General features: G+C 39.3%; 2 protein-coding genes across 6 annotated transcripts in view; one reads left to right on the top strand and one right to left on the bottom strand.

The window, feature by feature from the left end:
• Positions 1 to 3,894, top strand: part of LOC134540856 (GATOR complex protein Iml1) — a 146,379-nt gene extending 142,485 nt beyond the window's left edge. For all 5 annotated transcript variants that reach the window (XM_063383859.1, XM_063383861.1, XM_063383863.1 and 2 more), the window contains one exon: positions 1,574 to 3,894. In XM_063383859.1, the coding sequence (XP_063239929.1) occupies positions 1,574 to 1,762 (189 nt within the window). In that variant the 3' untranslated portion in view covers positions 1,763 to 3,894. The remainder of the gene's footprint in view (positions 1 to 1,573) is intronic.
• A 5,324-nt stretch (positions 3,895 to 9,218) lies between these two features.
• Positions 9,219 to 27,659, bottom strand: part of LOC134540944 (uncharacterized) — a 42,096-nt gene continuing 23,655 nt past the window's right edge. The window contains exons 10-15 of the mRNA XM_063384030.1: positions 25,522 to 25,666; positions 18,986 to 23,453; positions 16,005 to 16,054; positions 15,019 to 15,128; positions 11,862 to 12,029; positions 9,219 to 9,420 (exon numbers count right to left, since the gene is read on the bottom strand). Coding sequence (XP_063240100.1) covers positions 9,219 to 9,420; positions 11,862 to 12,029; positions 15,019 to 15,128; positions 16,005 to 16,054; positions 18,986 to 23,453; positions 25,522 to 25,666 — 5,143 coding nt within the window. The remainder of the gene's footprint in view (positions 9,421 to 11,861; positions 12,030 to 15,018; positions 15,129 to 16,004; positions 16,055 to 18,985; positions 23,454 to 25,521; positions 25,667 to 27,659) is intronic.

The raw sequence follows: 27,659 nt of genomic DNA on the forward strand, positions 1-27,659 counted from the left end.
TATGCTCCAGGTGATGAAAGCAATTTTTTTGTTTGAAATGTTGTTTTAGTGCATAGTCATACACACTCTAAAATGGTGAATGCAAGGTTCTGTTACAGATTTAATTAATGTTATATAATCCTAGTTTCGAATTGAGCTATGGGAATAATGGAGGCTTGATTTTCTGTATTTCTGACAGGAAATTGCCGGTAAGTCAGTTATTTAATAAAAAATATTGTCCAGGGAAATATAAAATTTTGGCCACAAAATTTTTTTTTACGGAGATGTGTGGACACCTGTTATAATTCACATTTTACAGCAGGCTTGGGGGGGGGGGGGGGGAACAGGCAAATAATTATTATGTAATACATTAAATTAATTTGTGCGTGGTTAGAAAAAGACACCAACAGAAGCGGTCCGTGGAAAAAAGTCAGAATTTTTTTTATTCTGCAACCCAGTAGACCCTGACAAAATTGTCCATTTAAAAAATGAAAGTATCTTTGAGGTTGCCATTGACTCCGCTGTGTCTACAGGCAAGTTGCTTATCCGCAGGCTAACGATGATCTCGTGTCCCGGGGAGGCCGCGGTGGTCTAGTCTCCTGCCTCTCGGTGCGGCGACACGGGTTCGCTTCCCGGTGAGGCCCAGCCACTTTGCGAGCGTGCTGGACGTTGCTCTCTCGGTTCTCCCGTCGCTGCTACATCGCATCCACACTCTCTTCATCCGTCTCCAAGGACCTGTTTGAATGAGTCTTGCAACGAGGATGGTTGATTTATAAAAATGTGATGGACGTATAACAACCTCCCGCCATCTCTTGAGAGCTTGGTACTTTGGGGCATTAAACCCCAAACATCTAGCACGTCAACTGGACCAGATGGAATGCCAAATTTCATTTTGAAAGGCTGCTCTCCATTACCGGTGTTCTTGTAGAAACATATGTTTATTAATATTATTAAATCCCAAGTTTTCCCAACAAAGTGGAAAATAGCTCGAGTCATCCGTATCCACAAATATGCCAGTAAATCATACGTTTAGTCTATTTATTGTGTATCTGTGATTGTGTTGTGCCTATATTTAAATTTAACTTACTGTTTTTTGGCATTTTACAAACTAAAATTAATAAATATAGAAAATCCTTAGGAATGAAAGCAAAGATGAATGAATAAATCACAGAAATCAAGCCAAAATTAGCTGATCGATGTGACAGGTTTGTTTTCCAGTGGGTTTTTTTTTTTTTTTTTTTTTTTTAAATCAGTTCCTGAGGTTTCCCATATAAGTAAACCAGCAATGCCTTGCCCGAAATATGTTAAATCTAACGACCTCGATGTCAGCGAGATGTTACCCGAACCAAACCCCCTCATTCAGTCATTCCTTATCTAGTAGGTGGTACACCTCAGAGAGTGTGACCACCTAGGAACCAGGAGAATTCTCGATATTACTTCGGCTGCGTGATGGGACGATGATGGAGGCAATTTTCACATTTTATGGTTCCAAATTCATGAAAACTTTCATCTCGTCAGTCGATGATGCAGACAGAGGCCGGCGAAGAGAAGAGAAGGTGCAGGCGTGAGCGAGTGTGTGTGTGCCCGCCCGCAGACGGGGTTCCTCTGGTCGTGGAACCACATGCTGTCGCGGCGCTGGCGCTCGTCCACCACGCCCGCCACGGGCGACGAGGCCTTCCAGGCCAAGTTCCTGCGCGACTTCCGCGACTTCTGCGCCAACAGCGACAACCGCCTTCGCCTCTTCTGGGAGGCCGCCTGGGCCGCCCGCGACCGCGCCTCCTGACCGCCAAGCCGTCTCGCTCCGTCTCGCTCCCTCTTCCTCTGTGCCGATACCTCGCAGCCGCGTGAACCACTGCGTTCCGAGCTCTCTTTCGGCACCGACCAAGGTACGACTAAATACTAGGGACTGGAAAATTTCGCGGTTTCAATGACCACTAGGATAAGACTCCACGATTCTCTATGTACTCGGGCAACTATCACCTGGTCATTGGCTATACCGACTCGGGACACCTGTTTTACTGCGATTCTTATGATTCGATACTTCTTTTGTTGAGTGTTTTTGCCATCGGCTCAAGAGTCGTTCAGGTAAATTGCGGTCCAATCACCGACGCAGCACTGAGCTGAACGAGTTTGGATTTCCAGCCTGTCTCGAAAAGGAACCCGCGAATTTTTTCCGGTCTCTACTAAACACTGAAGCAAAAGGAAGGAGTTTTTTGGAACAGGAATTTTGTAATATTTTTTTTGTGTCGGTGCTACGATTGTACATCTGTTCTCGGTAAATCTGTGCTGTAGATGAATGCACACTCGTATTTGACAGCCTGGGTGCCTCCTACGCGAAGTGTCGGCCGGATGGATACTGGTACAAATGACGTGCTGTTTGCGAGTATGTTGTAGTCGCAGGCACGGGAATGTTATGGACTCTAGTAAAAAAAAATGTCAGTGATATCCCCCCCCCTCTCTCCAGCTATTTCTTCCCCACCTTCTTTTTTTTCTTTTTTTTTTAGTTGTAATCACTCTCTGTGGCATCCACACCCTTATTGTTTTGCAGTTGTGGTGAAGTTAACGTTTACTTCCATCAGTCACTGCATTTACCAACTGAGGCCAGGTTAGGAATACGCCACGGTCTCTCATTACATTTCCTGATATTCAGTCCATCGAACCTATAACTCTGCCAAATCGAATGGAATCGGTATAGTCAAAAAGGTTTTTTCTATTTTCAAGCACTAAAATTTTTTTTACAATGGTATACCAATTGTCAGGAATTTATTTCACATTAAGATTCATTGTACCGAGAAAAAAAAGTCGATTTTTCAGTAGTAAATATTTTTGGGAGCACCACATCCTTAATTGTATCTTTGTCCGCAATGCTTAAGGGCTTATGCTATGCTTTCGTAACTCAGCATCGGAACATTCTAGTAAAGGTTTTTGGCTTTTCGTGGTGCTATTAATTTACTTATAAGATTGTCGTTTTATATGTGACACAATTTTCATCAGAGTTTGTGTACACAGTTAGTTTGTAATACAGTAAACTCCCTATTATCCGCGGGCGGATGATCTGCGGTGCGGATTATCCGCGCATGCTACGAAAAAATACAGCACATATGTAAATCTGTATTTTATTACAAGTGAGCAAATTTGAACTCTACTGACGAGTGTATTGCGTTCAGTATACAGTAAAACGCCACAGGCCTTCTCAGAACTCACGCAGTAGGCTGGCATGCATTGCTATTTTTTGTCTCTGTCGCGCTTTGTTTTAAGTCGTATGGTTGAGCACTTTTATGTTACATTGCTGAAATGTATTGTATGTTAATAATTCAGTAAAATACTAAAAAATTTTTACTGTACATAAATGTTTAGATTTTTAAGTTGAAATTAAAGTTTCCTTTTTTGTTTCCCATCTTCGGCTCTTTTGCGGATTATCCGCGATTTTCACTATCCGCGGTGGCCCTGCCACTTAATTTCACGGATAATCGGGAGTGTACTGTACTTTGAGCATGTATGTATATGGCTGGTTCCTATGCTGGTAGCAGAAAGTTGTCTGATTTATTTATTTCTCCAGTCATCCTGCTGTCTATATGTAATCTTTTTTTATAGAGAGATTAATATAATATTCTGGATTGTCACTCTTGTTAACGTGATCTACTGATACGTCCTGTACATCTATTTTCTTGTGTGCTATCCTATTTCTTCTTCCTTCTTTAGATGTTCAATTCTTTCTTCCATAAAGGCTGGATGAAAAAATTATAGAAAATAATTTTGTGGCAGTTTGTTTGTTGCTTACCTAATGCTTATCATCGTGAGGTGTTGAATAAATGTGATATGGGATGTTTTCATCACAAGGAGATTTATAATATATATATATATATATATTAAAGACAACTTTGTTACATTGTTAAATAAAATATGTAAGTTTAAGATTGTGTTTTATTTTTTTTATTTTTTTACTTTCAGTGTTTACAAATATATTTATGTTGAAGGTTGTTTCTTCATTTCAAAATAAAATTTGTTTATGGAACAATAAGACTGATGTGAAAAGAAGACAGGATGCAAAATACCCACAGATCCACTCGGACCATTTAAAGCTAACGAGCGGGTACATAACTGTAACTGCTGCTTTTGAGTTTTGACACTAGAACACAGCTGTAAACATTGTCAATTTTGACGTGACGTCTAATAAATCGATGAACGCCGGCTGCACACACGAAAAAGTGTCCCGTTACGCACATTGCTCCATTACGCTATGTCCCGTTACACTCATATTTCCATTACAATGTGTCCCCTTACGCTCATTGTTCCATTACGCTGTCGGCGAGTGAAATAATAATAGGTTATGTTACAATTGACTAAAAAATTATGATGATTCATATAATTGATGATAGATATTTGATTACAGTTTATTTATATGAAAACTTGTTCATAATTATATTTAAACTTTATAGCTAAATGCCAGTTTTTAAAATTAATTACAAGTCATCTACACGTGAACTGTTTCGTCGACTGTTTATAAAGTGAAGTGAAAAGTTAATGTGGTTTTCATTGCTTATTACAACAACAATTTCGGCAATAAAGGTTACGTAATTATTCTTGCATTTTAAAAATCTGATTACTAGTATAATTTCAAGTATTTATTCTTTTATTATTAAAATAAAAATGATTCAATTTTATTCATAAAAGTATGCAATCATTTCATCAATGTTTTGTTATGACGTCACGTTAAACTATCGTCCGTAAACCAACTTTACAGACAATCAATTTTTTTTTCTAAAGATGAACTTTCTCCTTGATCAAATTCCATGAAAGCCTTTATTAAAAGTAGAGATGAAGTCATCTACAGTAACTTCTTGTGACTGCAGCCTGAGAAACCTCTATTAATCAGATCTTGCCACATACGGTGAAAGTGAATTTTTGTACTTTTAAAAACATTTAAACTGACAGGGCAAAAGTATATTTGTAAAGAGTTAATAGGTATGCACGTATGCTTTTTTTTTTTCACATTAACAGCTATAATTTTTTATTTGATGCATACATAGTGATTTGTATTCAAGTTAAAACCTGATTCAAGCGTAACTTAACTTGGCTTGACTGTCACTATTTTTTTATTTTGTGTCAATTTAAGTTCACTGTGTGTGCAACACTAGTGCGTTCAACAACAGCTTTCTAATTTAAATTTCACTTGAAAGCAAGCACGTTCTTTTCCCGTCGTCGCTCGCGTGAAACAATTCTCCCGGAAACCTACCACGTCACTGGGCTCCGCTAGAGACTGAAGAGAACGAGAGTGGTAGCTGTATTCAACCATGCACTAAACCAAGCTTTTGTTACTCAACTGCACTGCCAGTAACATCTTCAAGTGACCTTTTCTTGAAACTGTACATTTAAAATGAAAATATGTCCATAAAAGAATGTCCTAGTTTCAATGGTATATTATAACAGTTTAATTTAGACTATTAACAACAAATCATGCATCAAATTGAAGGTAAACTAACATAGTTTTCCTTACAAATGTTCAATGTGTGCACCTTTATAGTTTTACGGCACACATCCAACCTAAAGCCCAATTCTTCCCACACTTTGGTTCTTTATAGTTTTACGGCACACATCCAACCTAAAGCCCAATTCTTCCCACACTTTGGTTAACACGTCCGGAGTAATGGAAGCAATAGCCTCTTCAGTTCTGTGTCTCAACTCTGGCAGATCATTAGGTAGCGGCGGAACGTAGACACGATCTTGTATAAAGCTTCAAAGATAAACAATCGCATGGCGTAATGGCAGGTGAACGTGGAGGCAAGCGAAAAAGAGCTCTGTCGTCTCGACCATTACGACCATCAGTGGATGTTTTTGCCACACGGGGGATCACAAACTTTAAACAAAATGAACACTGAACTGAAATTAGATTCACTCTTAGCAAACTGCAGAACACAAAATGCTTTATGCTCAGGAGTAGCCATTTTGCGTAAAAAAATGGTGCTGCAAGTGAGAAAACAACAAAGCAGTACTCACGCGCATGCGCTTATGTAAAACTGTTTGAGTTGCTCTTTAATTGTGACCTTGAACCAACATTCTACAATGCTTACAGTTGATACTGTCAAAATTTATAACTGGAACATTCCTTTATGGACATTCTGTATTTTGGTGGTCAGAACTGAGGTACGGCCAAACTTGGGAGTTCTTTATTACACTCAATATCGGCCAGGATTTTGATTTTTGTTGAGGTTGATCTTATGCACTAAAGGTAAGTGACTTTTTTTCAAACCAATAATTTCAATACACTGTTTTATTTTCCTTAAAATAAAGTATTTTCAGAACCCAAGTTTGCTGGTTAACATAGTAATAACAAAAAAACAACTTTGTATAATATACCTAACACTGAAACATTTACAGTAACTAGTATATATATCATCTACACTGTTTATGCATGTTAAAAAAATCAGTCTTAATGTACCTATATATCATGTCAGTCAAAAATTTGTCCATGACATTTACTAACATTAATGCTACATTCCATTTTTGTAACACTTTAAATATATTTTTATAACTAAATAAATTCATTTTTTACATATTCACATAATGTAAACAGTTTTAAATGTCCACAAAATCAGCATAATATTTTTTATAAGAGTTCTACTTACTACTATAATATGTATATGTTATGTTACTTAAAATAATAGTTTTATATTTCAGTAACATACATATACAGTAGTGTCAAACCACAACTTTCATTTAAGGTATACATTACGGAGCGCAGTCAATGCAACAGCGAGGACAGCAAAGTACTTACATCTGCTCCGGTTTGACTCGAAAGTGTTCAGTCAAACTGAAAATCAACTTGCATTAAATGAACAATTTTCAAACATAAAAATATCACGAAATTAATGTTGGCATTTAAAGGTGCTGTCGCACAGTAGTGTTGGTTATTTCACTGCCGTGAGTTTATAGAGCTAGCCCTTTCACGTTTATATTTTGGTTGTATATGTTGCCACCAGAATTTACTGATCATTATTCACCTCGCAATAATAATACACGACTTTTTGTTATGATTAGATAACAGTAAACATCTAGTGACAAAAAAGTTCAGACGAAACATAAAATAGGAAGATAGCTGTAGTGAACAAAAGTAATTACAAGAAAACACAGAAACCAACATACGCCCAGGAGATAGAGCCTATACCTGACATGACTGCCGCCTTCAGCATTCTCCAAAACACAGACACGTTTGACAAACAAGTGATGAAATATCACAGAGGAAAGTAGTCACTCGTAAATGAGGAAGCATAAACTCTAACTTCACAAACATTTTCTATAAACTAAAATTAATATTTATAATTCATGGTTTGTTATTATTACCTGTTTTACTGGAGTGATTTTTGTATTCTTCAAAATATGTAAATAAATATTGTAGTTAAGTTTTACTGATAGCAGATGATACCAGAGAGGTAACATTTTTTCTAGAAATAACTGTATGTAAAATACTCAAATAGCTTGTGAGAGAAAATAAATTTTTTAGTACATTACCTGATCTGCTTTGATATTAATTATGTAACTTATTACCTACTTAAAAGAGCTCTAAGACAATATATTTAACGGCCTTAGAAAGGCATGGTCTGTGAATGACTATAGCTTAGAAATTCATCACAACCTTTACTTATGCATATTTGAAACAATGTGAATAGCTTCAATTAAATACTGAGAGAACATGAGTATAATACTGACTTTTTCATTTCACTGCTCTCTTTGACAAGTAACATAATGACACACACTACGTAACTGAACACACCCTAAACAGCACTTGTGTGGCAGTGACATGTTTCATACACGCATAACTCTACAACAAAATCAGAAGTCTTGGGTTTAAATTATTCACATCACCTATTCTTCCACCGAGTTGAATGGTGTCTTATCTTAAATATACAATTAACTCGTGTATGTCATATTTTAATACTGCTTTCACATTTGCAGACTTCATAATGTTTTGTATGCTGTAGATTGTTTGTAAAATAATTTGGGATCAGCCAATTAATACCTCAAATTCTTTTAAATCCATAAAATCCGTCTCTAAAAATGAGGGACTGGCTGTGTTCTATCGTTCACTAGGAATACTGTTAGGGTTCAGGTTTAGCATATGCAACACCTAAGTAAACACTTATTTTTGTGTCTCAGAATACCTTACTAAGCACCAATGTTTCTCATGAGAAACCTCTTAGTTGCAGTCAATCACTAATTATTTAACTATGTTTTAACGAAGCCAAAATTTGATTATGAAATAACGGCAAATTGTCATAGCTCAAATGTGTTGAACCGAAGATGGAGTTTTAAGGTTCTTAACTGTCTTGTCTTGAATGTAACCTTCAAAAGATTTTATATCCCACGAAAAATATTTAAACAAGAAAATCAGAGGAAATTAATAAAAATCTGAAACTGAAAACAGACTATTCTAAAGTCCTTAAAGCCCTATTCCCAACCCCAAATATATTTTGCATATTTAATACGTAATGGTAAATAAAATTAGGATACATATTGATTTGCGAAATTTAGTCCGTGAAATTATCATTTAAAGGATTAAGTGTTTCAGCACCATAGTTAGTATATATCTTTTGCACGTTTTATTTTTTTACCCTTGATGTCCACACTTGTATTCGACGTACCCTTTCACATTTGAATTTAAGATTTGCATTCAAAACAATTGGGACTGAGCCAGGGGCGCAACAACTAAATTTCCAAAGAGGGAGGGGGGGGGGGGCAATATACCTTTTTATAAAGAATCATCAGTCCTCCCCCGGGAAAATTTGTATTTCAAGGTGGAAAATGGTGCTATTTAAGCAGTTTTATTATCTAAAAATTTGATTAAACAGCACTTTCTTTGCCCCCCCCCCCCCCCCGTTTGACCCCATTTCAAGGTTTCAGAAGGGGGGGGGGGGGGGGCAAAATACCCTTGTTACCCCCCCCCCCCCCTTGTTGTTGCGACCCTGGGACTGACACTTCACTATAAATAAGGAATACATAAGTCAACGTAACTGTACATTCCTGCGCGTAACTGAGACATTCAGTCTGCCAGAATGGAAACGCTGGAGGACCCAGACTGAGTAGTGTGAACCACTGAAGCACCAGAGCAGTCGGGACGGTCGACCACGTCACGCCGTGCTGAACGCGAAGGTGGACCACGGCTGAGCTCGCACGGGCGGTCCAGTCCGACCACGTGCACGTCGTGAACGCCGTGCTGAGCGCGAAGGAGGACCGCGGGCCGGTCACTGCCGGAAGAGGGACGCGAAGATGCCGTGCACGCTGCCCGCCAGCGCCGCCGCGCCGCGCCGCAGGGACTCCGCGCCGAGCGCTTGCAGCTGCCGGCGCAGGCAGCTGCAGCTGCGCGCGGCACGCTCGCTCTCCGCCGCCACCGCCGCCACCGCCCCCTCCTCCAGCCGCGCGCGTGCCTGCTCCACGCGTCCCAGCCTGCACCACGCACGGCAGTCACCACGTGCCCTCGGCCCCTCACACGCCCCATCTACCACTAGAGTGTCACACATGGACAGACACAGAACTTTAAACTTTCTGACGTGACGTCTAATAAATCCATGAACGCCAGGCTGCACGCATGAAAAAGTATCCCGTAACGTACATTGTCCTGTTACGCTCATCGCACGCTTGCGCCGCATCTATCTCTCTTCCACTCGATTGGAACAACCATCGATTTGACTGTTTCGAGGCACATTAAACTCGAAGCACTCCCATTCGTTTCCTACTTTTCCTATCATCGTCCTATCCTTAACAGAATAAACACAGATTGGGAGAAGTTAAAATAGCAAACATGTATAAAAATTATAATTAAAATAATCTGTTCGTTAAAGTAATAAACATATTTGAATTGATGAGTGCAAATAAAAAAGTAAATTTATCAATTAAATTGTAGATTTCATTTCACTCCTTCTTTGTATACGGACAAAATAGTGATAATTCAATAAAAATGATTCAATTTTATTCATAAAAGTATGCAATCATTTCATCAATGTTTTGTTATGACGCTGTCACGTTAAACTATCGTCCGTAAACCGACTTTACAGACAACCAATTTTTTTTTATTTTTAGATCAAATTTGTTTAAAAATGGAAGATTACAGTGTTACTGGCTATTATTTTTACACACCGTTTATTACTGAAAATGGTGCAGTATTCATTAAAAGAGCCATTAAAATTTTAACGTCTTTACGGCAAAATAACATAATTTTTATTGTGGTACAAGCTGCATATGTATCTTGTGTAAATTTGATGTTTTAAAGTATCATTTATGTACGACAGAAATAAATAAGGCAAACATTTGTGTGTTTTAAGCACATAACTGAATCATAAGGTACTTAACAAAAGCTGTATTTTTAGTTGATAAACATGATTAATTTACACTAGGCATTTTGTTCCTGCATTTTTTATGTACCAAAAACTAATATAATAACATTCATTTGAATTTTAAATGTCCAAAAATAAAACTTTACTGGTATGCCAAAAAAATCAGTATTTTTTTTAATTCCCCCACAAACTGACCTGCATTTCTGTACAAGTTTTAAAAAGCAGCAGTTTAAATATTCACTTCTGTTATCATCATCAATGAACTCATTAGTTTTATGAATAATATTTTTGAAATTAAGGAGAAGATACAGGTAAAAGATTGCATCACTGATTTACAAGTTTAAAAAATAAAAATAAAATAATTGATTTTTGTAATGTTTTCCCTTGACATCTGTAACATCTCATATACTTATGGTTGAAGTAGAGTTTAACATACACAAGGCCTTTTGTACTTATATCCAATGTTAAAGATATCAACTGATAGGACAATATTATGTGGTGAATTGAATCCCGATAAAACAGAAATAACACCAAAAATCATCATATCATAAAAATGTAAGTTTATCAACCATAAAGCATTGAAATGCAACTAAAATCATGAAATTAATCCACATGTTTGATAAAAATGTAACTCGATAACAAAAATCGAATTTTTGTATATATTAAATTTAATGAAAATATTTTATTTAGCATTGAGCTGTACAAAAATGTATATACTAAATAGATTGAAAAAGGTTTTTTTTTTAAAAAAAGAAATCTTGCAAGTATTATTCGTTTTTGCATTACGGCGGTACATTTTCAAACACAAACAAATGCTGATTATTTGATTGTTCCAAGTAATTCTGTCCTATACATGCATCACTCAAAACGGCAATGTATTGGAAAATTAAGGATCATGAAACATTTAAGTGTCCTATTTCTTGGATTATACATGCTCTTTACGAATAAACAGAATTCATTAATAAAAAAAAAAAATAACACCGAAATCTCCTGTTTTAAAGCTGAAATTAGCCTAATAATAGAACCATAAAATCTTGTCTATCAATTGGGGCATGAGGATTTCATGAATTCATTTAGTAGACTTGGAGCAAACTTAAGGGGCGTATCTGTGTCGGAGAGGCGGGACTGGCTGGTGCTTCTAGCGCGGTGTCTCCTCTGGACTGGCGCGCAGTCTTCTCCCAGTGCATATGAGCGGTGACCGTGACATTACACGGCGGAGAAATGAAGATAAAGGTGTAATGCAAGTCCCTTAAGTGCTTTCAAGAATCTGCACCTGTTGTTTTATGCCTAAAAAATACTATGAAAACATGCATTTTAGCCATTTTAACTCTTCTGAAAATACAGTTTAAAAACTTAATCCGAAATCAAAAGAATTTTTCGGCTCTCAGCGAACTCTTAAAATGCTTTTCGTAAGCAGACCACCCCACTCGGATGACTTGAGTGGTTTTGAAATCGCTGTTGTTTCCCTGGAGCTCTGCGCACCGTGTGTGTGCCCGGGTGGGCGAGGGCCTCACGAGGCTCCACTACGGCCAGAGCAGTGGCCGAGCGACGAACCTGCTGGCGACCTCCGCGGCGGCCTGCGTCCCCCGGGCCATCATGCTCCTGACGCTCCTCTCCAGGCGGTCCAGGCACGCCACCTCCCCGCGCAGGTGGGCCTGGTACGTCTCCAGCACGCCGATGTCCTCTTCCACGCCCGCCACGAACTGGGACGCCGCCCTCTGCCTGCACGGCCGCCAGCCACACACACACACGACTGTTCACGACATGCAGCACCCTTAAGGACCCGGCCCGCAGTAGTCCGTTTACTGTTTGATCTCGGTCGCAGCTACAGTGATATCTCATTATAACACACTTGGGAGGGGGGGCGGGGGGGATGGGGGGGGGAAATAATCAGAATTTGATACAACACAGGAAAAATTAACATTTATAAAACGTAAAACATTTTGGGAAAATAAACTACCCCATAATGAGGATTTGTTTAACATTTTCAAAAACATTTTTGAATACAAAATATATACATAATTTAACTAAATCCTTACCAATATTGACTAACCAAAATCTTTAACTCACTTCAATCAACCTCAGTTTTAATAATTACGTACACTCTAACTCAATCAAGCGTAACTAGATTCTCTTTTTGCTTACGGTTGTTTGTATTGTTTTGTATTTGTACTCTTTGTATTTAATGTTTCTCAAACTGTGTTTGTTTGTATTTGTTGTCACTGTTGACATGTGGTACTCTCATCCTCGTGTGCTGACTGTTTGCGGATGTTCTGCCTGCTACGGTACCGACGAGGGTGGGAGTCCATGTATTTGCAGTGACAACCCTGTATTTGTCTGTGTGTCGTGCCCACCGTGAAAGTCTAAAGACTGTTTGTGGGCGTGTTACAAATTTTAAATGAAATAAAAATAAAAAATAAAGAATTATTTCAAATACTGTTCGGAGGGCTCATTACTTTAATCACAACGCTGCAGAGTGTCCCGTGAAAATCACTGGTCCCAATTTGTCAACTGAAATAGACTGAACGGCGACTCTAGTCCGATACGCATCTCCAGTTTTACAGCGATCTCAAGCCCACGCACAGTGACGCCTGTGCTTCATAAAGCAAGGGACTTGTTTCCATTACTCCTTCGTAGCCTAATTTAAAACTATACTGAAGAGACTGTAACGGTAGGGATATCAAGTAGTGAATGGCAGAACAATTCAATTGACCGAATCAATCCATTTGAATCAGTTCCGTGCAATGATATGTTCAAAAGATTCATTCATTTCGTTATTTCAGTTCTTACCACTGACTATGGGATCCAGCACATCTCAAGAGTCATCTCATAACTCGTTCACCCCGTTCAAGCATCCGTTACGTCTATGTGGCTGGCCTAGTCACCTGGCTGGTAATCGCAATCTGGTCGGCTCAGATAGCTGTATACTGACTGTTACAAAAAAAGTGTGTGAACACATTTCAAAGCTCTCACCAATAAATTTATCAAACACACCTAGACAATTCATTAATAATAACTGTAACTTGATACTTGTTGAGTTGCTAATCCCCACTCCTAACACTTTTCATGTAACCCATTTTTCTTTGTTTAGTTATCGAATGCTCTTGCGAACACGCGCACGGTGGAATTACTGACTACTGTGACTCCCGACATCATTAGTCATTTTAAGAAACTAAACTTTCCTCGTTCTTTCAGTTTAATTTTTATATTCTCCCGAATCGTGTTCAGCGTTCAAGTACATAGCAAACTAATCACATGCTTTCGTTCGCTCAAAGATTTGCTCATTTTGAATAAATTGTTTCAGCCATACGCCTAATTATTGCAGTTTTTCAACTTTGCAGGAATGTTACCACTCATCATACTACGTTGTTTCGTCCAAGCAGACTTTTAAAAGTATACTAATCTCTTCTGAAATGGTGTACTGTTTATTTTTAATTAAGCATGAGTTCGTTCATCCAGGCACCACTTTGAGTGTCACAGGGACATCACGAGGTGATGCGGTTGTTTGGGATTCCCCCTCCCCACTTGGTTGTTCATTCTGGCTCGCTCACGACATGCCCAATGGATGACTTGACGCTCAAGTCTCATCCACATCTGGGTCATAGAGACAATGTGGAAGAATAGGTGAAAATGTGTTCACGACGTCAGCCACATTACCCACTTGTGCAAAGATTTGTGTTTAGCCCCGCCGGGAATCCAGACCTGAAGCGCCTTGTAGACACACACTCAGTGCTGTCGAACCTCATGGCAAAGAAAATAACTCTACAGTGCTTCTCACCTTAAAGTACCCGTATATGTTTCCACGTCCCTACCAGATATTTTTAATTCATTTTAGCAGTTCAATGTAAGGTATTGTCATTATTGTCTCTTGCATTTGTTGCTACGTCACAAATTTTCTCACCAGATCTTTGTTAAATAATATTTTCAAGCTGTAACAGGTCGCTGTTAGATAATGTTTAGTAAATACGTTACTGTTGAGAACGTTTGTGATGAAACATAAAAATACGAGAGAGGTAAAGGTACACATTTACAGGAATAGCCCTCACATAACAGTAACAACAAGAAAATGAAACCAACATTGCATGAGAGACCACAACTTCGTAACCTAAAATGTGGGTTTTTTTTTTCTAGTGCGTTGTAGTGTACAGGAAACACAGCCACGCAAGAACGAGGACTCATAAATAGAGTCAAGCTTTTATGTTGTTTTTTTTAATCCAATTTATTTTTAAAACAGAAGATTTCGGTGTTATAGTTTTTATTTTCATAAAAAAAAAATGTTTTGTAATTCTTACTTCACCAACACAGGTAAAATTTATGCGTGTCACATTTACGAACAAATAATTTGTAATAAATTGGGTCTAAAACAGACATATTCAGAATGAATAAAAAATAAATCGGTGAGCTTTTGTAGATTCAAAAGTGATTCAACGAGAGTTGCACAATAAAACAAAATTAAATTAATTTTTCTTATCCATGAACTTTGGTACAAAAATATTTGTCAGGAAATTATAAGTACCTTGAATTTTTTAATTAAAAAAAAAAAAATATCATTTGGAGTAAGTTTTTTTTTTTTTGAAGGCTACTTAATTTACCTTATACAACTTGAATTTGGGTGGTATGTGGATGTATTAACTCGTGTTTCGGTGTTGAGCGGTGTTGTGCGGTGTTAGGTTCCATCGCAGTCCGCCGCGTGGCGTAGCGGCCAGCTCACCTGGCGGCGTGGCTCTCGGCCAGGCACAGCCTCCAGTCCCCCAGCGCCATCTGCCTCGCCACCTGGGACGCCAGCTCGTCCAGCGCGCTGCCCGTCGCCGTCTGCCGCACCTGTGGGCACCACACGGGCGTGCGTGAGGCCTCTCGGTATACTCTCGTTCATCCTCACCACCACTCTGCCACGCCATTGCCGGCCAGTGCGGTCGGGACCTTCGCGCTATGTACTCCCTCGCCCGTGTCGCGAGTTCCCCCTGGACGGTGGTGGTCGGGCTACTTACCCGCTTCTCCGCCTTTAAGGGACCGGCCGGTAAGTGATGCCATGCTGTTGGTAATAAACTCCAATTGCAAGAGAAGATGATTAAAGAAAAAAAAAAAGAGTCTGTTAAACATAAGATTCTTTCTTTTTGTATTGGAAAAGACAGCTATGAAACAAAAAGCCACAGTATTACGCTATATGCGCCAAAGTAAAATGTATGAAGAAATAATATTAAAATTTTTTTCTTCCATCCTTCGATTTGCATATGTTATCAACAGAAGAATTCATTTTCAAATGAAAATACGTCCGTTATGATAATCACTGTGCACACAAATGCTATAAAACTACAAAAAAAAAAGGGCAGTAAAACCTTTCCATCGTGAGATGAGTTCTGCCACTCCCGTTCTATAAAACACTTTCGAACTTACGTCGAAACTACATTACAGTCAGTTTTATTTACATCAGCAACTACTGACATCTCAATGTGTGTCTTCCAAGAGTACAAGAAGAACAAACCAGACAGAGGAAGAAGAGGAAACAGTTTAAAATGACCCCAAACCAAATGTTAAGGTTCTTTTTTTTTCTCAAAGAACGCCAGATTTTATTTTGCATGCTTGAGTCTTACAACTAACAAATGCTCAACAAGTAACATGCAAGAACTATGCTACTCTTCAATCAAAACTATGCTTTTGGTAAATTTACCTTAGCCTTGGCGCATATTTTTTATTTACCTGAGTGAAATACGAACTGATTTCCAGCGAGTCCTCGTAGCTATGAATACCTAAAAACAAAAGATAAAAAAATTAATTGTATAACATTGTTTGGTTAAAATTATGTAAACTATTCCATAAAAAACTAATAGGAATGAGGTCTATTGTTCGTCATCAGACAGCCATCACCTATGTCGCTGCAGTTGTGATTGGAGACGCAAGGTTCAAAGGGGATATCAGTGTTAAACACCGACATGATACACACGCTGGGTCATGTGATGCCGTAGAGAACAATTCTGCACACATTCTATATGACGTAACCACTCTGCACTCAGGGAAACATAAAATCACCTTTCAAATAATTAGATCAGACCCAAACAAGCATGTTCCTTATCTCATTGTGATTACATAACATAATTGTCACTTAGCCTTACTGCTAAATATTTTTATGTATTTTATTATGTGGTCCACAACTCCGATGGCTATAAGGTATGCTACTTAGTTGCTACATTTAATGACAAAATAAAATTATGAAATTTAATTTTGGAAATTTATGCCCAGAATTGTAGAAAAAATTAAAAATGATGATTTTATCTAGTGCTATTTTAAGCCCAAGTGTTTATAGACGAAACACATTATCCACATAAAAAAGCACGCCAAAGTTCATGTAATGATCAACAATTGTAAAGTCAATGCATAGTGCATAATGACTAAGCCTACAAAGATATAGTAGGGTTATTAACTAAGGTTTTCCATAGAAAAGGATTGTAAGTCATCTCTTTTTAAAGACAGAAACTAAGTTCAATTAGTTTTAGTAAAGATAGGATGTATGATCACTCACTATATTTAATGAAATAATGACAACCAACACGAAAGAAGCTGAAGCAAAGATCAAAGAACAGAAATCAAGTACAAAATGGCACGATCTCTCAACTATTCATGAGATTTTTGTTTCATAATAACTACTACAGTAACTACACCAGATACATAAACATTAGAACTGGTAAAAAAAAAAGTTACATCTAGTAGTCTAAGTGAAGCATCTCTGAACTAAGTTTATGTAACTTATGTATCATTCCTGCTAATTTTTTTTTTGTAGTTGTGAGAATACTGAGAATGTCATGCAAGTAGGGTATGGACTCGCAGCTGTTTGAACAGAGAACTTCACAGAAAAATCTTGAAACAAAATTACACAACAACTCTTCGTTGTGTATTTTTATTGAATACTTTCAAAATAAAATGTTTTCATACCAGAAAACATATTTTTTTAAGACAAAGCATGACTTAACACTTCAATAACTTTCATATATTTTTTCAGCATGCTATATGAAGTTATTATTTAACAAAATTCCACCTTTTATATACAGTAGAACCTCGGTTAACGAGGATAATCGTGCTTACTAACGGCTGCCAGTGGCGACGGCCATCAACATAACATCAGTCAGCATTATCCCTAAACTGGGTCGACAAGGCTTCGACCTTGAGTGCCATATTTCCTCAGGTTTGTCTCGCATGCAGTAAGATGGGAAAGGCCAGTGAAATTAATTACTTATGTAAATTTACGTAAACACAGTTGTCACACGGTTTCGCCGAGTTGTTTTACGGGTATGTCGTTGCTTCAGTTTAGCAAACGAATGGACAAGTGCTTTGCAGGAAAGCACGGAAACAAAGGTGAGCTTGAATGGTGAAAGACGAATGAACAGAACAATGGTCGGGAAAATCCCACAACATGCCACTGTCGTGCTCAGCTTTCACGCAACACTGAAGGCAATAAAGTTGGGTTTACGATTGAAAATTAACAATTAAGAATTAGCCGTGTCCTTAACACATGACTCTACGTATACTAGTGGAACGCTTTATGATTGTTGGTTCGAATTATGACAGGTCATGTTAAAATCATACTATGACTTAAGACTTAACACAGATGGTTATATTTTATATTTTTCCCTACGAATTAAGGGGAGTGCCAATCAAAGCACATTAGAATGTGTTTTTGGCGCAAAATAATGTTTCGTTGCGAAAGCAAGTTATCTTGTAGTAAGAAAGAAGTAAGAAATACAGAATTACTTGCATCATGTTAAACTTAAAATGTTATAAAATACTTAGCAAATTGCACAAAAATTTTAAAAAAATTTCTGTTTGGAATATTTATTTTGTTTCAAGATTTCGGAAATTGATAATCTTGATGGGACTCAAAAAGAAGTATAACTTCTAACACGCGTACATAAGTACACACATCTTTTATTTATTATGTAATGCACTGTAGTGTCATCGACTTCATCTTCAGCCACAAGTTTCGCAAATTTCTCTCCACAGTGAAACCATTTTATATTTTTAATTTACAATCAATTATTTAAAAACCACTCGCTTTATCTCTGGAACATTTTCTGACATAATGCAGTAGGTACTGTACTAAAAAAAAAAAAAATACTTCAAATATGATACTCTCAACAATTTAACTGTGTAACATTAACATTATTTTCGGTACAAATAAATAAAATTGGAAATCACGCTTAATTCCAAGCCAGCACAGCACTTGGAAGTGTACAGTCTGTTCACGCAAGCATTGACTACGCAAAGAAAATCAAAGTCTTTGTTTTTTTTTCAAATAGTTAAGTTATTAATATTAAATATTGTGACTTTTCCACATACAGGAATCAAATACTGCTATAATAGTGATGTAGTCGACAGTATTTAGCAAGCAGCTTATTTTTGATGAAAGACATTTTTGTTTCCACTTAAAAAACTGACATGAACAGATAAAAATTGCGGTTGAGTTTCACATCTGATGATCGAGTTGTGGATAACCAGGATTCTATAATTTATTTTTTTCATCTGTCATACAACTATTTTCTAGTACATTACAATAAAATATAAGTGTAAGTCAAAGCGGAGAATAGGTTTTAGGAGATTTAAACACGTCCAAATTCCAAATATGTACCTATATAATTGATTCGCTATATTATATTTTAATAATATTTAAAAGAAATATTTCCACCTACCTCTTTGTGTATTTCTGTTGATGGTCTCTGAATCAGGTGTAGTGGGCGTGGTTTTGTCAATGTTCGGTGCTGGTGAGTCTGTCTGACGGCAGAGGTCTCTCCCAGGCGCCGGCGACGCAGACACGTCGGAGCCTCGAGAAGGCGACACGCTCCGTGGCGGCCTGCCGCGCCGAGAGGGCGTGCCGGATCCCGCCTCGCGCCGTCTCTGCCGCGTCTCACGACCATCGCAGTCCTCGTCGCCGGAGCTCTCCACCCACGAGACCCTCCGCTTGCCGTACGTCACCTGCCGGGTCTTCTTCGTCACCACGACGTTCCGGGACCGCCCGTCGTCCACCGACTGCGAGAACTGGCTGCAGCGCTCCGTCACCGTCACTTCCCTCTCCACCTTCGTCCGCCTGCCGCGTCCCCCGCTCCGCTCCGTCGTCGCCGGACCCGCGCTTCCCTCCGCCTCGGGCGGGAAGAAACTTTCCATGCAGTCAGCGAAGGTGACCTCGCCGCCCTTACTCAAACAAGACACCTTCTCGGATTTGACTTCCTCACGCTCGCTGCTAACATTCCCTACGGCCGGCACACGCTCGGAAACATTTGTGCACTCCCCGTCTTGTACGTCCCGGTCTTTCTGGTCATTCTTCTTTCTAGACACGATAGTTTTCGGCGGGTGAGTTGGTTTCTCGACCGTTAAAAGTGATAACTTTTTATTTTTGTGTAAGGACTTTTGTTTCACCGAATTGGTAGCAATTGCATCATCATCAATTTTACGTAACTTCTTCCTCTGTTTTTGAGTTCCATGCTGGTGATCGTTTGTTACATTACCACTGTCCAGGAACGAAGCTGGATCGTTTATTTCATGACAAGATCTCAAGTTATACTTGGTCCCGTGCTTTTCATCCGAAGCATTTGTTACAGCTTCGACACTTGCTGCAGCTTCAAAAAGAGATTTGGCAGACAAGAGCCCAGAGTTACTGTAATTATTTGTTTTTCCTTCGGTCTTAGCTGTTTGTTGTGCTGAAGCTTCAAAACTGATTGTTTTAACCGTATTGCAGCTTGAGGTAGCAAGATTAACGTGCGTGTTTTCTTGTACCAAAAGGTCCATCTTCTTAACTTTCTGAACTTGATGTTTGTCCCCATTGGTTCCGTTGCGGCCACCCAACTTCAAGTAATCTTGGTGACTTGACGTACTCTTCGGACAGTTATAATTGGTATCTGAATCTTCTTTGCTACTAGTCAAATTTTTCCGATCTGGCTTAGGCACTACAAAACATTTATTTTTGCTGGAAGTACTAAAATTCTGGAGAGTGGCGTTTTGTCCACTTATTTTAGAATGCTGTATGTTAGAAGCACTTTGAATGTTTCCGCAACTATCATCACAGGTTGCCAATACTTCTCTTTTGTTTGCAGCCTCTTCATGTACTGTTTTTTTCATCTTCTTGTTCTTCAAGAATATCTCATCATAAACAGCATCAGAAGAGGTCTTCACACCGGTGTCAGTTTTCCCGGCCAGGGGGCTGAACGAGCGGCTGGCGGGTTTGTTTCCCTTGTTGGCGAAAGACTTGTACCTGAGGGGAACCACCTCGATCACCAGCGGCGGCAAGCCGTCTCCGCTGCTGTCGTCTTCGTAGCTGCGGACCACCGCCTTCTTCACCGCCTGCTTGCCCTTCGTCCTGCTCCTCACCCTCTTGCTCACCGCCATCTTGCGCTCCGCACGGAACGACTCGTCCGTGTCTGTGCTCGGGAGCTGCTTCAGCTTCTCCGCCCACAAGTTGCTCCTGTTCTTCCGAGTGCCCCTCGCTTGCTGGACGCTTCCGCTGAGAAGCGAATCAAAAACAACACAGTTTTCTTTGTTTTTGGGGGAGTCGAGTTGTTTGTTTTGCATCACGTGTGTAGGTGGACACTTGGCTGTTTCGCTGGAGGAATTTTCACGTGCACGATTAACCTCGAATATTTCGGCAGACGTTTCATCATAGAATAACTTTCTCTTTTTATTCGATCTTGCGCTATCATTAAATGTAAGTGCTCTTTTAGGATTTAGATATGGAGTGTCGTACGCATCTCTATGCAGCTTATTTTCAACTTTTCTGGAAATCATTACGTTAACATCGTGTATAGTTTTTTCTACACTAATCGCTGGCTTGCGACCTTTTCTTCTTCCCTTATTCTGTTTCTCTTTTGTCTGTGGACACTTTGGGTCAGATCTCACAGAAGCACGTTTCACACTGGCAGAATCAGCTCTATTTCCTTCTGGCGCATCTATGTCATTGCACTGAGGAACTGTTTGTGATGCAGTATCATTATGTTCCACGTGCTCTGCGTGCTTTCTCAGTTCTACGCCAGTTACCACTCCACTCTCGTCTTGTCCTTTGGTGCTTGTTTCAGTTCGTTTGGTGTCCCACACAGATGTGTCTGATAGCTTACCATCTCGAACTGAACCAGAATCATTCATTATCATGTCTTCGGCCATTCTGGTTTTGTGAGCCAGAGCTACACACTTATCATTCTTACCAGTTATACTTAGGGATAATCGCCTGGATTTCCTCTTACCCACTGCAGAGATTTGTGGGTTTAAAAACCTTGACTGTGGCAATAAAATGGACTCATTTGCTAAATCGCTAGAAATGTCGCCAGATTTTGACCATGTATTAGTTTTGTTTACAATCTGTTTATGCTCATGGTTGCCATTCATTTGAGCTGGTGAGTGAGTTGACACTGTGCAGTTCTCACTTTTATTCATTTTCTCTTCGGAGAACGCTGATTTTGCATCTGGTGGCTTTGGATTGGCACCACAATCCGTCTCCTCATCTGCATGTGAAATACAGTTTCCAATAATGCTTTGATTCTCATTCAGTGTCACAGCTGATGATTCGGCAACCATTACAGTAGTATTGTATGCTTCATGTTTTACACTTTGAGGACTTCCTCGCCCTAGTGTTTCTATATCTTTGACTTTTATTTCCTGCTCACTAACATCAAGTAAGTCTGCAAGCTTCGGGCTACTTGAAATACTTTCTCCATTTGTTCTTCTGTTTTTATCATCATTTATAGTGCTTAACATGCAGCTCTTCTGACAATTTTCTTTAAATCCCTTGTTTGAAATTACTTTTTCTGTATCAGTCATCACAGGATCCGTTGAAGTGCAATTCGTGCCAACCATTTTTCCCACCTGTTCATTATGTATCTCCGTTTCAGGAAAGCCTGATTCTCGAAGTTTTGAATGATTATCTTCCAGGGGACGATTACCATCAGCAACGAACTCGGGAAACGTGTTTGTGCAAAACTGACTCGTGTGTTTGGTTGCAACTGTTTTGTTTCGCACCGAAGCCAGTGACTTCACTGCCGATGCTGCGTCTCGCTCGATGCTGGCGGGAGACCCTGGTCGCGACAGCGTGACGGGCACATCCACGGGCGGTTGTTCCCTCAACGCGGAGGGCGGTGTCCGAGTCTCGCGGGGATGTCGCTCCACTCGCTGCAGTTTCGGAGGCACGCTGGAAGCCACGAAATGTTCGCTCACGACTCTGCCGGACACACAGAACTGCGACTGAACTTTCGCCGGTGCTGCTGAGGTTCTGCTGACCTTCGTACCGGTCTTGTTCGTAGCGAACAACATTTTCATTTCAAAGTCTGTGTCAAAATTTTGGGAGGAGTCAATTAAGTCGTCATTGTTGCTGAATGAAACTTCTGAACTATCCTCACCTATTTTATTTTTTGCTTCTGAAGACGAAAGCTTACCACTTGGAGTAATTTTTAGAACACATTCATTCCCTTGGAATGTAGATGAAGAAGAGTTTTCCACAGCTGCTAGTGGAAATACTTTATTAGCGTCTGATGAATTTTTCAAAACTGCAGTTTTGTCATCAAAAAAAGACCTTGAGAGCTTAACATTGCTTCCCGGTTTAGTCTGAAGGTTATTTATAAAACTACCATAGGAAGTATCTCTATCGTCATTTGTACTCGCGTCATTCACGGAGCGAGACAGGCACGAACTTGCAGGGGAGTCACCGCTCAAGCTGGTCTTCTTCTGCGACAGGTATTCAAAGAGATTGGTCTTCCTCTTGGTGAACAGCGGCGTGCTGGCTTTGCAGTGGTGGGGGTCGATGGACGCTGCGACCTCTCGCTGCGGGGGCGTGAATATGTTCGGTGGCGTCCCCACGCCCCTCTGCCCCGAGGAGTCCGCTGGGAAGTACGGGGAAGCACGTGAAGTAGCGCCACACCCCGGCACGTTTGATCTAGGAAAATGCTTCCTGAAGCTCTGCGTTCTGCCTGAGGCCCGGGGTCTGAAGTTCACCTCCAAGCCCTGCCTCGTCACCGATGCTTTCGCTTCGCTCCCGTTGGTCGACAAACGGACGGCCTTGCGAGGAGAAGGTTTCTCGGCAAGACTGCTTTCGAATTCGGAATCTTTGGGAACCTGAGCTTCCGTCAAAATGTTGCTTTTGTTTTTTTTTTCTTGTAAACTGCGTTGCGTTCCAGCTTGAACCTGTGAAACAAATTTATCTTATGTTAACATTTTTTAACATCTCATTAATGTAAGTCTACCTGAAATCCAATCTCAAGTTAAAGAAAAACCTCTAACTATTTAAATTGACCTCAGATACATGATAACTCCTAACTTAAGATCACACCTGACAACATTAAATTTAAAATAATCTTGGATGTGCTAAACTTGAATTCAATACAAATCTGAGTGTAAGTGACCTCTAATTTATTACCAATTACATATGTGACAACCTCAAACATTAGGTATTCTCCACAAAAAAAAAAATATTACCTAGATGAAGGCTTCATACGATGTAATTTAATTTAATGCAAGATAACTATAAAAATTACTACCTAAACTAAGGTTAGTGTAGAATAAGCATATAAATTTGGACTTTGATTTATATAAGTGTTTATTTCAGGTGCAAAGAGGTTAATTAACTACGTATAAGCATATGTAGTGACGCATTCATAAACACAAATAAGGGAACAGGTAAATAAATTACTTGTAGGGCATTTCTTCGTGAGCACATCTGAAAAAATTCAGGATAAATCGAGAGTCGTATCTTCTTCAGTTCCGATAACCACAAAAAATGTCTCTATACTATTTCAACTCGGAAATCACACTCGTTTATACTTCAGTCCTCCAGTATTTTACTTCAAACTAATTACAACTCTGTGTTGAAATCCTTCCACACTCATTCCACACACAATTTTGTTAAATTTAGTACAGTAGAGCACCCCTCAACCGGAATCATTGGGGGGGAGGTATATTCCGGTTATGGGAAAATTCCGGGTAAGGGGAGTTGCGGTAGGGCCGGCCTCCGGGCCGGTTGAATGACCTTCATTCAAGCAAGCTGACAGGCACGTGGGTGCGTGCGTGAGCGAAGAGGACAATGAAGAGGGTTCGGGGGAGGTAGTAGGGACTACAGCTGCAGTGCTGTGTTACTTCTGTGTTGACGTGCTAGTGATTCACACTTCCGTGAGAGAGTATAGTCACTTCCGGGCACAGTTTGCATTTCACAAACACAAGAATAACTCTTCAAGCATTTTGTTTAAACACACAGAGATAGAGAAATACAGGTAAATGTAGACTGTTTGACCATATATTAACGTATAAATATGAACATAACACATATTTGTACACTAAATTATTGTCTACAAACTGAAAGCATCACACATTGGAAGTAAATGTTACTCGCTATCACGTGTGTCAGCGTGTATAGTGGGAGTCGGTGTACATACTCTCGGGCCGGCCGGAATTTTCCATTTACTTGATATAGTGAAACAATAAAACTACTTATAGCATAAACATCTTTATAGTAATTCACGTCCGACACGAAAACCAGCGGTGTATTTACGCAAAGCGCGGGAAAGACTGGCTATAATTAGCTCTCTGACAGACGTGCGCGCGCGCGCGCCTACAAGACATGTACAGTCAGGCAAAAGCAAAAACGCCTCGTTCCAGTGCGGAAATGTTTTGGAGATGTTTTATTATGTTTTAATTTTTTTTGGAAAATCAGTTCCGGATATCAGGAGTTCCGTTTGTGGGAATTACGGTTGAGGGGTGCTCTACTGTACATGAACTTTTGTGCAACAAGTGCCTGGTAGGTGAATAAAATTGAAAAAAAATTGCATCCTGCAGCTGAAGTTAAGTCTTTAGAGTCAGACACCCAATATTGCTACTTCTGGGAGGGCCTATCTTACCTCTTTTAAACTGCATTGCTTATTGGTGAAATACTTTTGAAAAAAATTGGATATTTAAAAGGCTGTTTCATAGGCCTAACTCAGCCGTCTAATTACTCACTAGCAAAATGTTTTCAACAATTTTACCTATAGATTTACTACTAATATAATATATAAGCCAATGTGATTCAAATCAATGACAACCCAGTTTTAATTTCCACAATCAATTGAACTTTGAGTAAATGTTCATTTCTTCTTGGTCAATTGAGAATTATTTTGGTTCACGTTCTCAAAGCTTCAAATAATCACAAACTACATTACTACCAAGCCCTGATAGGGCACACACTTTAAAACAGTACGCTATCACCTCACAGAAAACTCACCGTATATATGCCACGGAACATGTTGACCAGAATGCCGTCGACATCAGACGCAAACTGGTTGCTCTCCATGACTATTTTGATTTTACCCGACTGAAAGCCAGAGCACTGTCGGTTCAGTGTGATCGTGAGAGCCCGGGAAGAAACGCTGAAACAGTACAAGCAGACTGCAGAAAAGAGCACATGGTGGAACAAAAAATAAACTTTTCAAATCACATGACAAAGCACAGAGGTTTGATATCTTGGATATTTATTCTTTCTTTCGGTTGAATGTTTCATGGTGTTTCTGGAACTGGTGCAGATGAGTTATATCCATTATCTCTCATATGACATAAAAATACTGGAAAAAAGTAAAAATACTTCTAATTATGGTTACGAATATGACTTGCATAACAGCAACTAAACTTCAAAATAATAAGTATCGGTAGTTGCTATAATTTTTTTGTCTTGGTGGGGCCAAATTTAAAACTCATATTTCAAAAGTTAAGTTATTTTGTATTACCTAATTATCCAAATGAACAAGAACAATCCACCTTGTGACATTGCAAGCCCCTGCCCTCCCCAACCTTGCAGAGAATCCTTATGCAGTGATGTTTCCCAGTAACGTGTTATATCAGCTGATTATATAGTTCAAGGTCATGGTGACCTAATTATGTATTTAGATATTTTCATTTGAAATATTTTTTGTAATAATTCTGATATTTAATTGTATTTCTATTTAGAAAAGCCTTGTAAATACGTTTTTAATGATTTATCACAATTTGGCTGTGTTATTATGTTATTATTTATGTACAGTATTTACCCACAGAAGAGTCACCCCTTCATATGGATCGTATCCTTAATTTTGGGCAAAAAAAAATTAACATTTTCACGTAAGAGTTGCCCTTGAATATGAATCGCGTCATAAAACTGTTTCCACTAGAATACAAGTGAAGACTTTATGGTCTGTGTCTCAGCTTATTGCCGTGTAAGAAACAACAGCACTTAAGACCTTCGTCTTTCACCTCTTCATCCTTTATGGCCCTTACTTCCCCTTTCCCCTTCACCCTAGCACTATCTAACAAAAAATGCAAAGGTGAATAATGCTATTTTTTACACCCGTGTTTCCTTTCCCCATCTTCCCCAGGAGAGAAAAGACTGCAGGCTATTTCCTTGTCAATTTTATTTGTCAGTTTCTTCAATTAAAAACGAACACGCATGAACAGCAGTTTTGTGATGAATGAAACGTTGCAATGGAAAGTGTAGGGAAATCTCAAGCAAAAACAACGTTTTGACACAGTTGTGTCACAAAAACCTGTCGAGATAGTTGTGTTGTTTTGTGCACGGGGCCAGTTCAGGACGAAGAAGAGGGAGGGAGAACCGTAAACACTGCTGCATGCCCGCATGCACTCCCTTCGCCTCTCTCTCTCCCTCTCTCTCCCCCCTCTCTCTCTCTCTATCTCTCTATCTATCTCTCTCTCTCTGGCTGGTTTATTTCATCTCGCTGAGTGCCACAGCCCAGCGGCAGACAGCCACGTCACTTACCAATGCCAGTTGGGTGTCCGCCCGACAGGCGGCAGATGTAGCTCAACAGCACAGTTCACGATGCCCTACACTCACTGCTCAGATAATTTAATCGAACAATTTATATTTACCCGTGACATATTTATCAAAAACCAACTCAGGCTAATTACTGAATCATAGAGTCAACAATAAAACAGTGCAATGTTAATTTTTTTTTTCAACCCATATGGGTTGCAGTATATTTTATCAAACAAAACATCTGCAAAAAAAAATCATACGCAGGTAAATATGGTAAGTGTGATTTTCAATCATTTATTTCATTTAATTTTGTTTTTAAAGCTATATTTTTACATGTGCTTCATAGTGTGTTGGTGATGTTCCTAGAATGTGGGACAGTGGTTGTGTGAAAGAAAGAAGGACGGCTGGGCAATGCTATGGCATCTAAATGTTAGACAATAGTTTTATCGATCCTTATTTATTTATCAATTTTTACATGCCTACCAACGGCATAAGGCCATGGGTGGTAGGCACGATAAACATAAAAAATCACATAGACAAAACAAACACATGAAACAAAATGAATAACATTGAGGACAATACTATAATAACACATACACAAGACAACACAGCAGGCAACT

Source organism: Bacillus rossius, chromosome 17 (genome assembly GCF_032445375.1).
Source record: "Bacillus rossius redtenbacheri isolate Brsri chromosome 17, Brsri_v3, whole genome shotgun sequence".
NCBI classification, from domain to species: Eukaryota; Metazoa; Arthropoda; class Insecta; order Phasmatodea; family Bacillidae; genus Bacillus; species Bacillus rossius.